This window comes from Hydractinia symbiolongicarpus, chromosome 6 (genome assembly GCF_029227915.1).
Source record: "Hydractinia symbiolongicarpus strain clone_291-10 chromosome 6, HSymV2.1, whole genome shotgun sequence".
NCBI lineage: Eukaryota > Metazoa > Cnidaria > Hydrozoa > Anthoathecata > Hydractiniidae > Hydractinia > Hydractinia symbiolongicarpus.
The window spans coordinates 14,211,363-14,228,252 of NC_079880.1; the positions used below are offsets into that span (position 1 = coordinate 14,211,363).

General features: G+C 34.3%; 1 protein-coding gene across 1 annotated transcript; it reads left to right on the top strand.

The window, feature by feature from the left end:
• Positions 1–8,350: 8,350 nt before the first annotated feature.
• On the top strand, positions 8,351–12,841 carry LOC130647351 (uncharacterized). Its single transcript, XM_057453175.1, has 4 exons — positions 8,351–8,553; positions 9,348–10,255; positions 10,699–10,811; positions 11,474–12,841. The coding sequence occupies exons 1-4, from the start codon at positions 8,520–8,522 to the stop codon at positions 11,763–11,765; spliced, it is 1,347 nt and encodes a 448-aa protein (XP_057309158.1). The 5' UTR covers positions 8,351–8,519; the 3' UTR covers positions 11,766–12,841.
• The last annotated feature ends 4,049 nt before the right edge of the window (positions 12,842–16,890 follow it).

Sequence of the window (16,890 nt, forward strand, 5' to 3'; positions counted from 1 at the left end):
TTTTGACTTGCAAAATTTGTCCCTTTAATATAAAAAGGTGTGTGCTGACGTTTTCCGTTTCAAAAACAGGTTAGTTTTAGGAAGTTGAGCATTTTTACATGTTTTTTCTTCTCGACTCGTTCCGCACGATCTATTTTTTGGGTACAATCTTGAGAACTGATCCGTGACTAAATTTAAAACAAGATGTCTAAGCACGTATGAAGTACTAGAGAAAAAAAAAATGGCATTACCTCTGTATCTTACTTTAATTATTATTGTTACTAATATAGATTTATTTCAGTCCCGTGATGTTGACGGCAAGTCCTGTGCAAATAAAACCAGTGTCTCGTCACTCTGTGCAAACCTCCGGGAATCACCCACAATTGATTATGGGCCACCGCCACCGCCAACGCCACCGCCGCCAGGCTCATCTGGAGGTTCTCTGGGTCCGAGAAAAGAAGGGCGTGTAGAAAAGGTAAAGTTTTAACACTTGTGTCTATTACGTAACCAACACTTTTTTTAAGTTTATACGTAGATGTTTACTGATTTCAGGTTGTAGTATTCTTTAGATAATGTAAATATGATAACGTAAATATGGACAAGACTGGATATTTAACAACTTGACAGATCACCCGGTCAAAATAAATACTTTTTGTAGCTATGTATGAATTAAAACCATAAGCAACATCATAAAACGTGTGTACCAGAAAGAAGATTCTGGTTTATATAAACTAGATTATTACTGGCATTAGCTGGTATCGCTAGCTATCAAACAGGTATAACAATCTAAGAAAATCACATTTAATAATATTATAAAAAGAAAAACATGGAAATACTTACTCATACTTGATGAGCAAGGCTTTGATTTCACAATATTCTTTGCATTGTAGCGAACCTTTTTTAATTTAACTTTATCTCCTTTTTCACTTACTCAGTGTTTCAACTTTTAAAAAATTTAAAAAATGCGCAAGGAAAGCAACACCGTGGGAGATCTGTGAGCAAATTGGCAATAGTTGCATTCATCAATGTGCACAAGACTTTCTATTGGTGAAAGAAGAGTCTAAGGAAGTAAGTAACTAAGTAACAACTTTGGTGTTTATATTAAATGAGTACCTATGCTTATCATCGGAAGAAACACTTTGTAAATTGAACTACCGTAAAAACTTAAAAACGTAAAAACAAACCAATAAGCTCCTTTGAAAAATTCCTTGCCCTAAAAAATATTAGGTCTGTGCCAGAAGGACAGAAATAGAGAAGGACAACCATCATATTTCGCAGCAATAAGGATCTATTCAAATAATGGCGTGTAAAATTACATCTTATCACTACAAAAGAATTGTAGCTAGATATGTTGACAGAATTTTGTTTTGGTAAGAAGCAAGTCATGTAAATTTATTCCAAACAAGATATTATAAACAGTTTATGGTGTTAATGTTCTCACAAATACAGGAATTAATGTAATTGTAGTTAGCTAGCTAGTCAAGCAAAGTAATTATAATCAAACTGATTTAGCTAGCTATCAGATTTTGCTCTACTCACTCAATGATAAAAAATTGTGAACTCTGCAGTGCTCACCTAACTAAGTTCTTTAAATTTAGTTTCAAAACAAGTGCAAAGAATTTGGCAGCTTACCTCGAGGAAATTCAAGAAAAGAAGTTAGAAAGCGCAAAAAACGTTGCAAGTGTTGTGATAAATGTTTTAAAAAGTTCAGAAAATGTGTCAGAAAAGGAATATTTTCGTCGGCTAAGCCAATACCAACTTGTCGAGAGGACGGGAAAAAATGCATAGAAAAATGTGACGAAAAACACCCAGTTGAAACTGCCCTGGTCGTGAGTATTGTTGTTGTTGTTGTTGTTGTTGTTGTTGTTGTTGTTGTTGTTGTTGTTGTTGTTGTTGTTGTTGTTGTTGTTGTTGTTGTTGTTGTTGTTGTTGTTGTTGTTGTTGTTGTTGTTGTTGTTGTTGTTGTTGTTGTTGTTGTTGTTGTTGTTGTTGTTGTTGTTGTTGTTGTTGTTGTTGTTGCTACTGTTTAGAAAGCTTTAAATCCGCGAAACTATTTACTATTTTTTCCCCATTTTAGTTTCCTCACCAATGCAGAAAATTCAAAAAATGTCCCAGTGGTAAAAAGAACAGACAAATAAAAAGAATGCGTGGAAAATGTTGCAGGGGGTGCAAGAGGAATTATAGAAAATGTATGCGCTCTAGAAATGGTACAGATCATTATCCTTATCCTTATTCTTGTTATATGAATGGTTTTATTTGTCTATCTCATTGTGACGATATTTTTAAATGCTAAGCCATTGAATAGACAGAATTGGGATGATAATAGTCATCAGTCTATTTTAACCAATAACCAATAAATGTTTGTAAGACCATAAAAAATAAAAAGAAATATAAAAAAGAAACGATTAAAATTGTAGTCTTAATATTTTTCTGTTCTGTTACTTCGTTTTGAGGTATAAATCTTAGAATGCATACAGAAGAAAGGTTGTTTAACCCAATGAAGTCTCAATTGGGCTAGTATTGTTTGCACTATTGCCCAATTGACTACGAAATTTGTTATTCTGGGTGCGAAATATTTGCAACTGGCATTAGCAGATTTGCCATATAGTCAAAATTTCAATAGCTTTGTAATTTTTGGGGGAAGAGTAATTTTATCTGAAAAAGTCAGAAAGTTGAAGGCATTAAAATTCTGAAATTTTTGAAACATGGCAACAGTTGTGAAGGAGCTAGCCAAACAATTGAAGTCATAGAATTAACCCCTTCCCTCTCTTTTTACCCCACTGTACTATTCCGATAGAACGTCATATTTTTGGGATGGACTGTTACTATAAGCCAAACATGAATGTCGGCTCATAACTTTAAGTCATTTCTAAAGAAATTCCAGGTTATTACTTGCGTGACTCCAGGATTTCTTTTCAGGGGCACAGGGTGAAACACATTTGTATCCAAGGCTCTTCTTACCACTTTCCTCAACTGAAACGCATATCGATATATAGTATTTGAAATAGGTTGATGTTCTACCTACATTTTTATGATACGAATGTATTAGGGTCAATTTTTTGTCAAAATGAGAAAAGCATTGGTTCCAGTATATAAAAGACAATTTTGCAAATGAAATTTTTTACTGCCAATGTAGAAGAATACACTAATCAAATAAAATATTTAGACTGTGGATTGATCATTGATTGAGTTCCTGGTTTCTGTATCTCACATCAGACGTCAGGTTTCTTTAATTCGACGTTGTCTCTGTCGCTTTTATCGGGAATCTTTCCATTTCCCTATTGAACATTTAGAAAACAACCTACAATACTTGTAGTAATTAGTTCAGCGTATAGATCGTTCCAATACAAGTTGTTTACAAAAGAGCTTCGGCGTAGCAAGTATTTGGGGCGGATTTTTACAAGGGTCTTTCAATCCCTTTTTTAATAATTGGCTTTTACCAAACCTAGTAATTGTCCATTTGCGAAGATATATTCGCGCAAAATTCTTTGAAACTATACATTCGCGAAATTACATTCTTGAGAAATCTAAAAAACTGGAAATTCGCAAAATTATTTTTTCGGGAAAGTTTATTTCCTTATGTTAGACTTTGTAAAATCAGTGTATAAGATACAAGCAGAATGACTGAAAAATATCACTTGCTAAAAATATCACTTACTTTGGCCTCTTACTTCGTATGCTTATTTTACCATTTCCACAAATTTTGTGCAAACAGCTTATAAAACAATAGTGAAAAATGACAAAATAATCCATAAGACTTTTCACAAGTACCACACTTGTTAAAAGCAACCTCCCTGTAAGCAATACCAAATACATCAACTGACAGTTTGGGTTTAACAAGTGTTTGCTTCAATTTATTATATGTTTGGTAAGTTAGCAATTAATAATTACAGCTGGAAAAAACAGGCGTTGTAAACTATAGGAGACATGCAGATCTGCAACATGGGTATAGAAAAAAATGTAAAATCTGTTTATTATTTTCGATATCACGTCGTCTATAGAAATTGTCACCCATGAGTTGCAGTTCTGGGAAAGCAGAGGAGGGTGACCTCAATTTTTTGCTAAATAATAGTATTTTTTAAAAAAAACGTAAATAAAGAGTGTTTTTAAACTGAAATGTGTTTTCTTTTTTTTCGTAGCCTATCAGGACCGTTCAAATTAAATCTTGCACTGCAAGCCCTGTAAAAAATGTGACGTCGTTATTTCAATAATTCCGCGCAAAATTTTGAAATTTGTGTAAATGTAGCTATGTTTACACAGATCACCAGAAATTCTTGCAGCGCATTAGAGATTTTAAAAAAACGGGACATTTCTCTTAATATTATGATTGTACCTATCTGTTGTATATTCTTTAATAGTCGAATACAGAGAAAAAGGGAAAAAGACAGAAGTGATATTCGCACGACTTTAATTTTCACCTCCCCTTCGATGTTAATGTCAGCTCGGATAGAAATAAATCAAGTATTGCACCAAATATGAAAACAGCCACAACAAAAGACTTTCTCTTAATAACTTTAAACCATTACCTCTGAACCTCTCAAGTCACTACCACAGGGACTTAATTAACTTCTTTTTCGATATTGCGCGAATATATACTATACCATATAACATGATTTCTGTGCTTCATCTGTTAAGAGTTATTGCTTTACAAGGTGAAAAATCAGGAATATTAACAAATCATGAGATTAATGACACCATATTTTTTGTAGAATGTTATTTTTCACGAGAAACCCCCCTTTTATATATATAATCATAAATACATTATATAGATACCTGATTCAAGGAAATTAACGATCACAAATTATTACGAAGGAAATTAAATGCCTGTAACAATTTATAAAAAGGAAGCGATTTACCTCAACTGACTTATTAAAAGTTTTAAAAAAACGAGTGTATATCACCTATCGCACTTTGTAATCCCGTCGCAATTTTGTAATCCTGTCACACCTTTGTAATCCCATCGCACTTTGTAATCTCATCGCACTTTGTAATCCTGTCGCAGTTTGTAGTCTTGTCGCACTTTGTAATCCCGTCGCACTTTGTAATCCCATCGCACTTTGTAATCTATATTTGTCGCACTTTGTAATCCCTTAAAATTAATGGGATTTTTTTATCGGTACATCACATTTATCTTCTTTCACGTGATTTTAAATACTTTATCTTCAGATATTTCTAATCTAATGAGAAGAATAAATATTGGGTATTTCGTGCATATAAAGGAGAAAGTTCTTTTATTACACTTTTAGAACAATATCGTATTTTTCTGCAGGTAACACTTTTCTTTTTTTTACATTAATATGTGTTCATCTTTTTTAAACATAGAAATTTATCTAGAATTTTGTGATTAACTCAGACTCAATAACTCTGTCTTTTTAAAATAAATCATCTATAAACAAATCAAATGTTGCGTTGGTGAATTGGTTTTGGTAAAATGTGACTCTCTAGGAACAGAAACCATTTTTACACGTTTTATTTGTAAATACCTTATATTCCTATTGTTTACATTTACTTTGGGAAAATAAATATACAGTTAACTGATTGTCAATTTGGTTACCGGTCCAATAAATAGATAACGAACATGACAACAGCTCTTTGCTTAGGCAACATGCGAAAGAAAGTGAACGGAGGACTGTCGAGGCAGCTTTTATAGACTTGTCCAAAGCGTTTGATACACTGAGTCATAGAACATTTTTTAATGAACTTCACGCGTACGGCGTGACGAAAGTGGAGTTTCAATGAGGACTTTTTATTTTCTAGAAAGCCTCACGTTCATCTACAGAGCCACACATCAGATATCGAAGCATGTCTGCCAGGAGTTTTTACAGGAATCGATTTTGGGGCCATTACTGTGTTGTAATGACTTTGTTGATCATTTCTAACCAACAAATACTGTAACGTACGCCGATGATACCGTGATCTATTGCTCGTGTAAAATCACAGAACCATCGAAACGACACTGAAAAAAGAACTTGTAAAAATAGGAATTTACTTTAACGAAAACGAGTTGGTCATTAATATGAATATTGGGCAATTATATCTTCGGAACGTCGAAGAGAATAGCGTCTTAATCATATCAACTTCAAATAAAGTACAAAAGTCAGACAATCAACAACATTATGTCTTACCCTTATCTTGGTCACGTGTTAGACAATAGTTGCACCTTGAATGAAAACTTTAAAGCATACTACAAAAAATGTACAATGCATTAATGACAAATCTGCGATCACACTGCCACCCAGGATGCAACCATGCAAGTTTATATTTCGACCATATTATCAATATGGACATACACAAACACGGCCAAATTAACACCTTTAAAACGGCACGTGGAATGAATAATAAAAACTGCCGACAATTAAAACATAACTAACAAAAAAGCCGGCCAATTTTATACGTAAATTCTTCAACGGAGACGTTTGTTCAAATTTTCAAGGATAATTTAAAATTTAGGGGCCTTTGTGTGCCCCGACGGGGATTATACCGTAAAACAATGGGACCATCGTAGTATAAATTCTAATTAATTAATCTATGCATTTGAGAAAGCAGCACTTTCGCAACGAACTGATTCTCTATGAAGAAACCGATTCGACGACTTTGAAAAACTGATTTGACCACTCGAAAACCTAATTTGACGACACAAAAAAAAAACTGATTCGACGACACAAAAAAGATTAGACGACACAAAAAGACTGATTCAGCGACACAAAAAAATGATTTGACAACTTCATAAACCGAATTACCGCTTTATAAAAGGCTATAATTAACACTAACACTATAATTCCGTTTTCTTTACTCCCGTCACTTGTCATTTTGTCCTGCTTTCTACGTTCGCTTGCGAACATAGGGAACCAATTACACTCTGCAAATCCTTGTATATTAACTCGCTGTGCGAACGTTTTTGGGAGTGTGACCAGAAAATCGAAACGTTGTCCGCTTTGGCCTACGGGTGTAAACAGTGTCGGTTTTGTCGGTTGCTGACTGCAGAGCAATCAATAACTAGTTTTATCCGTGTAAAAGAATGACGAAAAACTGCTCTTTTATTTATTTATTTTTTTTTTTGGCTAAAAGATTGCAGTTTATTGATCAATAAAGTCATCAGCCTTTTTTTCGGTCTGTAATGTGAAGTGTGGCGCACGCTTGCTACACACGGGAGGCATAATATTTTAAGGGGGCTGGGGGCAGAATATTCTATTACAACACGGGGGTCAGTATTATAAATGACCGAAATAAGTTTGTACTATGTACAGGAAACTTACAAAGCGGTATAAGGTTAATTCTTAGTAATTAAGCACACAAAGACTCCTGTTTAAATAATGTTACCCGTTAACAAAATAAACAATAAAATTAGACCAACGCCAGGAGATTTCTTTCTCGTGCTCTTTTGATTTAGGGTTTACCTTTTCAGTTCTTTATTGTTCAGCATCATTGGTTTGATTGGAACAAAATTCTCTGAATGATATAGATAAATAGATGTGCATTTTTACATGACTAGCTAGCTAGCCTCACAAAAATATGGAAGGATTCCTTGTCTATATATTATTATTTTTGTTTGTAAATATTTTGTATGTTAGCTATAGCTAGCTAGCTAGCTAAGCCATACCTATCATGACAAAAAGGTTTATCTCAATCAACTCAATATTTGTTCGGGTTTAACAATATGACTTTTTTTGTAAAATTCTAACTTACAGATGAATTCTTTCTGTTGTTTACATTTTCACCAGTAAGATTTTTTGGCTCTGACATATGCCAGAGCCTTGATACATAGATGAGTTGCAAATGTTTACAAATTTCCAACTATGCGCGTGCATCTTAACAGTCAATAAAAGAAAGACCACATATTAAAAAATTTGACTATTTCCATCAATTTAAAGATTTAAGGAATAAATGATCTAAAAGGAGCTGGAATTGGTTTTTCTTAACTATCATTTTCTCTTTTTAATTATTTTGAAAAGAAAGTTACTTTTTTAACTTGATTTCTTTGATCGTTGCGGTCTGTTCTAGATAGATAGATATATAGATGATGTGCATATTTTACATGGCTAGCCTCACAAATATCGAGGGATATACCCTGTCTATTATTTCCAGGAGGGGCCATGGCTTAGATGGAGAGTCCTAGAGTATTTAATGCTCATTTTGAGCTACGCAGACCCAATTAGTAGGGCCCACTCTCTACTGGACAACTCCCGGCAACATCCAACGGCCCACACAGTGTGCCATCTCCCCAATTTCCCTCACATGGCTTGGGTTAACCCGGGGCTATGGTAACATTCACTTGCCCATGTTAAATCGCCGTCAAGAGGAATCGAACCCCGGTCTCCCGCACAGAGTACGAAAGCTATAACCACTAATCTACGGCGCCACATTTCTACTTTATATTTATTGCCTGTGTGTGCATGTCCATTGTTTTAGACGCAAAATCAAAACAACTACGTCATGCTGCAACTCATCTATAATAGACGAGTTTCATTGTGACGCGTGCTGTTTATATAATCCCCAGACCTCTTACGGAAAGCGAAAGGCAAAATCATGCAGCCAGTGAGATGTGGACCAGTCCATACCAGACTTTATTTTCAGGTAGAGGCTTCTTTTAATCTTGAAAATAAACTATAGCTTGCAAGTATTTTAGATTTAGAACATTCTTTTGATCCTAAAAATAAAATATAGCTTGCATGTATAGTTTATATTTAGAACATGATACTAAAATATGCTAGTAGCCACAATGCAAAAATATTTAACTATGATTTGACTTTCTTAAGATATGCATTTTTTGCCTGTTGATTTTTTTGATATTTTTTGCGCTTATGCAAGAATCCCGTAAAAACGTAAACTTTCCCTTTATGCCATAAGGCTCAAGTTTCTTAAAGAAATGTTGTGGTCTACTGTGTCAAAAGCTTTCTGTAGATCTATGAATACTCCACACAAAAAATTGTCCCTATCCAAAGCCAGGTAATGCAATTAAGGAAAGGGAAGTTGAGTGGGGTTTGCGAAATCCAAATTGCCTGTGTAAGATGACATTGTGTTTAGATAAAAATGAATTTAATGAAGCATGTACAAGTTTTTCAAAAGTATGTTAAAGTATGTTAAAACTGAAAGAGTTGCTAGTTCAGACGCTTGGTTCTTGTGTTTGGCATTCACAAGTGTAAACACCCTCCACTTGTCTCTGGCATGAAAAAAATAACAAAAGCAAAGTTAAAACTTTTGTTTAAAACATATTCAGCAAGCATAAAAAATATCAAAAATAAAGATTGTACAACAATCAAGTTTTGGTGGGCAAAATTAGGGAGTGTAAAATCTGTATGAACAGAAGCCTTTGTTTTTAAGTATCTTATACTGACCCATACTTTACTGCTGAGTGTCCTCCTTTTTAGCACTAAAAATGACTGATGCAGAGGAGAAACCTAATAAACAAGGCGTTGATGTACAAGAAGATGACATGGAAGACCAAGAAGAAATGGAAAGTAGTGGTGGTAATGGCGAAGTACCTAAAACAGAAACAAAACAATCAGTTTCAGAATATCAAAAGGAACAGAAGCAACCAAAATTAAACAAAAAAGAAAGCTTAAAAGAATTTCTGGTCATGAAAGGTGAAAATGAGGAAGAAATTACGTTGGAAAATGAAGGACTTGATGATGTGATTGATAAAGATGAGAGCAGTTTAACAGATGATGAGAGGATGCTATTGTACGAAAAAGCGATGAGTTTCAAGAATCGCGGCAACATTAAACATGCTTTACTTTGTTTTCTTGGTTGTTTAAAAGGCTTGAAGCCATCTTCAAAGTCAAGATTTACCATGCTGCCTCAGTGTTTGACACATGTGTCAGAAATATACGCTGTAGCAGGGGACTACCAGAAGGCTGTTGAGTTTATGCAAGGAACTAAACTGTATTACGAAACAGCTATTATCGAAGCTGGAATACAAGTAGATCAGTACAAAAAAGAAACTGGTACCAAATACCATCCATTGGATTTAGATCCGTGTTTAGATGAAGCAAGGCGAGCAAATGAATATGAAAGATTATCGAATTCTTGTCTCAAGCAAGGAAAGTTCCAATTGGCTTTGGAATATTGTGGAAAAGCAACCAAGTTGCGGCAACAGGTTTATGGAGATAAGCATCACCTCACTGTTAAAACCCTGGACCTGTTTACCTTGATATATGCCGAGATGGGTAAAAGTCAATATTCCGAAGCTATGAGTAAATATGCTGATATTGCAAAAACTTTAAAAGAATCACAGCAAGAAGAGGAAATAAAGAAGGAGAATCAAGAGAGTCTGCAGGTGACCTTTTCTGATAAAAAACAGATGATCTTTAAACTACTAAAATACATCTGGATTACAATTTTCAACATTTACATTCTGATGCTGACATGTTACAGCTTTAGAATGGAAGCTTGTGCAAGGGAGCAAAACTTTTTTTTCTATGTCCTATGGAAGTGTTTCAGCTTTTCTGATATACTTTCATAACAGTAGACTATCTTGTACCATTTGACAGAGTCGCTTCTGTTTTATTGCAAGTTATAAACTAAAAAATATTCTAGCAAAAAAACAGATATTTTTATGTTCCTTTCGTAAGGTGCATTAAATGTGTTTTGTGATGCAATGCCATAAAAGCTAGCTCTTCAGAGACTATTAACTCATTTGCATTAGAATTTTCTTCCTAATCTCCTAAAAAAATTAAACGTTTGCAGGCAAATTTTTGATCTTGTGATTTTTTGGCTTAGAATGACAAAAACTCTAACAAAGAAGTAGAACAAAAAGAAGAAAATGAAGTAGAAAAACAAGAAGAAGAAAAAGATACAAGCATGGCTGAGAAAGTCGATGAGAAGACAGAAAGGTGAGAATAATATTACATTAAGACTACCTCGGGGAAAAAAATCCACAGGAATTTGCAGTATAAAGCATAAAGTGATAACATTACTCTCTAAGAACTCCGGAATAAAGCTGCAGCACAACTATTTTAAAGAAATAGACAGACATCAAGCAATAATATATCTAGATAGAAGTCAACTGTTCAATCAAATAACAGAACACGCATTTAGGTGTAATGCCTTTTACTTATATTTTGCATGTATTAGTTAATATAAGAGATGAATTTTGTTGAACGTAAGTAAAAATTAAATTTGCGCTTTCCACGCCTCGTTAATCCTTCTCAATTTTATGTCCTCCTCAAACTCTTTAAATCTTATTTATAAGATTTATTAACAACTTCTCATCAAATCTTCTCAAGTTTAGTTTTCTAACCCGTCGCATGTTTTTATTTTCAAAATGCATAGAAATGCTACGTGTATAGAAATAATTTGTTCTTCCTTCATGGCATCATCTTTACTCTATAAAAACAAGTGGCAACCCTGAAATTGGCTTAAGTGGTACACTAAATGCACATTTACCTGTTTGTTTGTTTGTTTGTTTGTTTGTTTGTTTGTTTGTTTGTTTGTTTGTTTGTTTGTTTGTTTGTTTGCGAATACATCCTTTGATTTATGTTTCATATTTCACTAGAAAAACTGAACCAGCGGAAGACGAGGAAAAAGATATCTTGACAACCCAAAGAAACCATATCACTTTCTCACAGAAAGAAGAGTCCAGAAATGCTTCCCTACGACAAATCACAAGCTGTCAGTTTTTCATCTTCTTCATATTCTCTGCATTTCTTGCAATTCTTCTCACCATGATTTGGTGTCATGTAACAGAATCACAAGCTTGTCCTTCTCAGAAGTACATCTACACGCAAGCCAGATATTGGTATTACTTCTACTTCAAAACAGCGGCTACGAACGAGAGTTTTTACTGATGGTAATTTGTCCGCCCGTTTCCAGGTGCATTGAAGTTTCTGTTTGGATTGGAATATTCCGTTATTTGATGGTATAGCTATTTTATTCTTTTTTTGAAAACATGACTGTGTTTTATTTACTCGTTTTTCCATTATTTATCAGACCGATTTTTTTTTATCTTTTGCTATACGATCTTTCTGCGATTTTTTAGATATTTATTAACAGAGGATGAATATATTTATATATGTTTTTCATACCATTTATGCTTGAATTATTATTTTTTCGTGCAAAATTTTTATGTTACCTTACTGTTTCGATGGGAGAATCGTTGAGCATTATTTTATTCAATTTCGACAAAGTGGCACTCGTTAAATATTAGTATTTTTGCGCCCACTGTGCAAGCAATTTTTAGATACACGCTAAAATCTTGTGAACTTCAGGTTTGACAGTAGTATTCTTGGAATCAAAACTTTTGAAGTATAATAGAGTTTAAAGAATACCTTATCTGGGAATTGAAATGTAGGCGCAACATTTAAGCGATTGAGCTTCTTCATGAAAACTTATGAGGTAGAAACAACCTAACCTATGAAAATAAATTTGCATAAAAGCAGAAGATATCATTCGCAATGTTTTCTTCCGTGTTTTACTCTATTCCCGCGTTCTTGAGTTGTCTGTAAATTCAGGATAAAATTCCACTTACACTTAAATTATAGGAGACATTCGAGGTTACTCTTTCGCAATTCTTGATTCCGTAATTTCAATAAAAATCTGCAATTTTTTCCCGCATTTTGCGCAATTCTTGAGGTCGTATTCGCTTATTAACTTATATTTTACAGTCAATTTTTTGCAGACTATTTCCTCCCTGGAGATTTGCTTAGGCCTTACCTTTTAACCGATGCAAAATAAGTTATATGCCAAGCACCGATATGCTCGCCGTTATTGGATGTGTTACTTGATGATTTAGTGTCTTAGTGCCAAAAGGTCTTTTAGATTTTTAAATTTAGATAGCTGGTGTGTATATTTTCTAGATTGTATGATTTTTATTGTTAAAAGAAGAGTTTGTATATAATTTGAAATAATATATTTAGTAACTTTATACAGTTTTAGTTTTGTCTTCTCTCCCACAATAACTTTTTGGATGAATGAAACCCCCGTGCCTATTTTTGACTCTTATACCAATCAAAAACGAATTGGAGTCCTGCTCAAACTCGGAACAAAGATAGTTTGGGGTTAAATGTATCAAGGTGTTGATCCTAACGTTGTGTTGACAGGGTTTTCCCATGTACCAGTTTTTTTAAAAGTCAGACCAAATATGTTGTCAGGTTCTAAAAATGTCTGATGTTAATATGTTTGGAATTTTATCTGTTTCGATTTAAGACTACTTACAAACAAAAAACGTTATCTTAAAAGAAGGAATCTTTGCGCTTCTTATTTTTGTGGAATATATTTTAGCGATTTTTGACCTTATTCGCAACATTAAACTTTTAGGAGCAATCGCATAAAGTCAATCGCAACAAAAATTCAGCACTTTTCACACTTTTTAATCACGAAAATAAATCTCGTGAAAATTTCTTCACTCTTTAAAAATTAAACAAAAGATTATAGTCATGTTTCAGAAAGAAAATTTCTCAAGTTTAAACTACCAAGACTGGGACTCCTATCCATTATAGCACTGTTCTGCTGCATTGGTACATGGTTATGGTGAAGCTCGTTACCGAAGAGTTTAACAATGCGATCCAGATTGATTCAGTATTTTAAAGAGGCACCAAATGCGCCTAAAACTGTAAGTGGTGATGCCATATTTATTCATCTGATCATGTAACAAATTGTCTTACTCCAAAACGCATCGGTGTGTGCTGGTGCTGGTGTTGATTCCCGTGCTTTGATGCGCGGGTTGTAGCAGCTAAAGCTAGGGATAAAGACTATATTCTTGGTGCTCTTCTGCCTTGGCTAAAGACACTTCATCAAGTTTGATAGCTTTACTCGGTTTAATAGTTATTATTTCTGTGTCAAGTCGAGTGGTCCGTATAACGTAGAGTGTAGGTATTATACTCATGTTTTGCTATCCTAATAGACCTAAGAAATTCGGGAAAAATGACTAAATATTAAACTTGTGGAGGTTGTGAGTCAAGTTGTTAAACAATGTCGCACATTCATGCAAGTACAAAAAAAATTTATCGCAACTTCGGTTTAACAAAAACACAGAAAACAGCCTGCCATTAACGCTGCACTGAGCGCTTATTACAGGTAAACCGTGTTGCACATGCGTTAATGCTTAATACCCTTTTAGCACAGTCAATAATATTTTATTTCGCAGAATAAGTTTCAGTAACCATTAACAAATTAATCATTACACCGGACTAAGCACTTGGTACAGGTTAACTGTTTCACACATGTGTATAGGCTTTTCCCAAAAATAGCCTTTCCAAAAAAAACGTATCACAACTTCAATTTAAACAAAAAACACACAAAACAGCCCGTTGTTAACACCAGATTAAACGTTCATTACAGGTAAACCGTGTCACACATGAGTAATAGGCGTAATACCATATTTTAACAAACCTGTATATATCACAACGGTTTAAATAAAAAAACACAGCAAACCGCCCACTATTGCTCTGTCCAGCTAAAAAAATTTACTTTGCCGAGTAAGTTTTTATGACAATAATGTGTAGTTACATAACTATATAGCATCATAAAAATTATCAAATAAGAAATTTGTTATAGCTAGCTAAAAACTTTTGGCTACTTTCACTTATTAGCCTGAGGTAGCTAGATAGCCACAACCCCAACATAATAAAATATAAATAGCTATACCAAACTGAATAAGAACTTTAAAAATAGGAATAAATACGGCTAGGTATAGCTAGCTAGCTTCAGCTGCCTCGAAATCTACGTTCCTATCTAAAATCTTAAAATTGGTTTGTGTAAAATTTATACAAGGCTATAGAAAACGTGATAATATATTTTTTATATTTCTATACAGTTATGTGATGAGCAGCTATCATGAGAAATATAAAGGGGTGAAGCGTTAAGGTGCAGTCAAGTGCTTCAAGAGAAAATGGGAAACGATTAAGTGTGTAAAAGCAATGTAAAACCAGTCCTTCCTTGTGGACTCGCGGTTACGATATTCTGGTGAATTCGTGGAAGCACCGGCCTAAAATTAACGCCAGGTTGCGTAAACACCTGAAACAAATAAGGTTTCTGATTGTTTAATCAAATCTAAGTCCGGAGCAAAAAGGGTTGACAGGCTTAATACTCCGGATTAACGGTCCGGGTTATTGATCGGCTAGGTGGCTAGGTCTTTGCAGTGGTGAAAATCGTGGTAAAAAGGGATGTGGCTTTAAAAAGATGTATAAAAAGGTTGAAAAAAACAGATACTATGGTTGTTGCAGCATTGTTCAGGCGTGGTCAGAGGGAAGCAGCGATGCGCAGCTTAGCTACTATTTTGCGTGACAGACAGACAAACGCATACGGGTATTATAATATAGACTAGTCGTTGCCCGTGGAAAAATCCACGGGTTCGCCCGTCCATTATATTTACCCGTCGCAACAAAGTGGATAAAAATATATCGCATTTGATATTCGTGTTTCCATAACATCATTTTCTAACTCAGCGGGGGGTCCGCGCAGAGACAGACAGACGACGGCTATTATTATAGAGACTAGTCGTTGCCCGTGGAAAAATCCACGGGTTCGCCCGTCCTTTATATTTACCCGTCGCAACAAAGCGGATAAAAAATATGGCATTTGATATTCGTGTTTCCGTAACATGATTTTCTAACTCAGCGGGGGGTCCGCGCAGAGACAGACAGACGACGGCTATTATTATAGAGACTAGCCGGTAGCCCGTTGGAAAATCCACGGGGTTGCCCGTCCTTTTTATATCGCAATATTCGTGTTTCCGTAACACGACGTTTTTCTTGCGCACACAGATGGAATACGGTTATTATTAAAGAGATTTACAATTTATAAATTAAACTTTCTTTCAATATTGCTACAAATAAGCAACCATAAATATTGGGAAACTCTTATCTTTCTCAATTTTTTTGTGAAAATGGGTTTACATACCCAAATAAATATAATCAAATCCTAAGTTACTCAAGCCTCGGGGTTGGGTCTAACACAATCGTTTGCATCTAGACTTTTATATGAGAAAAAACTCAATTCTAATATCCTAAAAAGGCTCAGTTGAGCAGCCTAACAGAACATGTTGCAAGCTTTCTAAAAGCAAAGTCTCTTTAAAATTATTCCTAACATAAATTTTGAAGCAAGTTGACGATGCACCATTCAAGATTATACAGAAACGTTAAATACCATATTGGATATGCGTCACCAAGGCAACAGCTGCGCTCTCGAAAACTTTGTCTGCAAAGTGTACTCCATCCCTACTTCCTTCTGGATATGAAGCTGCCATTTCATATACATCAAGAATTGGTATTCCTTCCCTGCAAATAACTTCTTTAGTGAAAGCGTTCCATAGAATAATTCGCTGTCTTGTTAAAAATCTTTCAGAATTCATTCCTTTTTTATAAAGAACTGGAGTTGTAGTTTTCCAAATAATATTTGCTATTTCCTGTTTCTTTCTCAAGGTTTTCAGTAATTTTATGAAGTTTAGAAAAAGTTGGGATGCTTTCTTAAATGATAGATCCATCATCATATGCAATCCAAAATTAATTAGGAATATACTTTTACTGTTCACCATTAATTTGTCTGTTAGTATACTCTCAATCTTATTTAATGTTATTGTTTCATTAAAATCTTTTTGATCGTACTTTTTTATAGAGATTCCAGGTAAAAATGGATAAATCCAGCCTTTATCTGCCCGACAGTGTCTAAACTGACTGCATATTGTATGATTCTTTAACAGATAACTATAAAATTGCATTCCAACTGAATCACCATAAACCCAAAATGTATTATTTTTTTTTTGAAACCTTGCTTCTTTTTTATGTTTCAATTCAGTATAGGTGGTATATTTTTTCTCGCTTCCAACTGTTTTCCAGTACCCATGTGGACGGTTAATATACTTGCAGCTTAAATCATACTTATTTTTGACTGATGATAGCTTCACTGCTTTTTGAGATTTATTTTCAACATATAATTTCTTACTTTTGTCTATATAATCACTTGACTTATCAAGTA

What these genes read in the sequence shown, in the direction of transcription:
- LOC130647351 (XM_057453175.1), top strand. Translation starts at nt 8,520, where the DNA reads ATGTGGACCAGTCCATACCAGACTTTATTTTCAG. An exon ending in ATACCAGACTTTATTTTCAG is followed by an intron (nt 8,554 to 9,347) that starts GTAGAGGCTTCT and finishes CCTCCTTTTTAG; the next exon opens with CACTAAAAATGACTGATGCA. An exon ending in AGAATCAAGAGAGTCTGCAG is followed by an intron (nt 10,256 to 10,698) that starts GTGACCTTTTCT and finishes TTTTTGGCTTAG; the next exon opens with AATGACAAAAACTCTAACAA.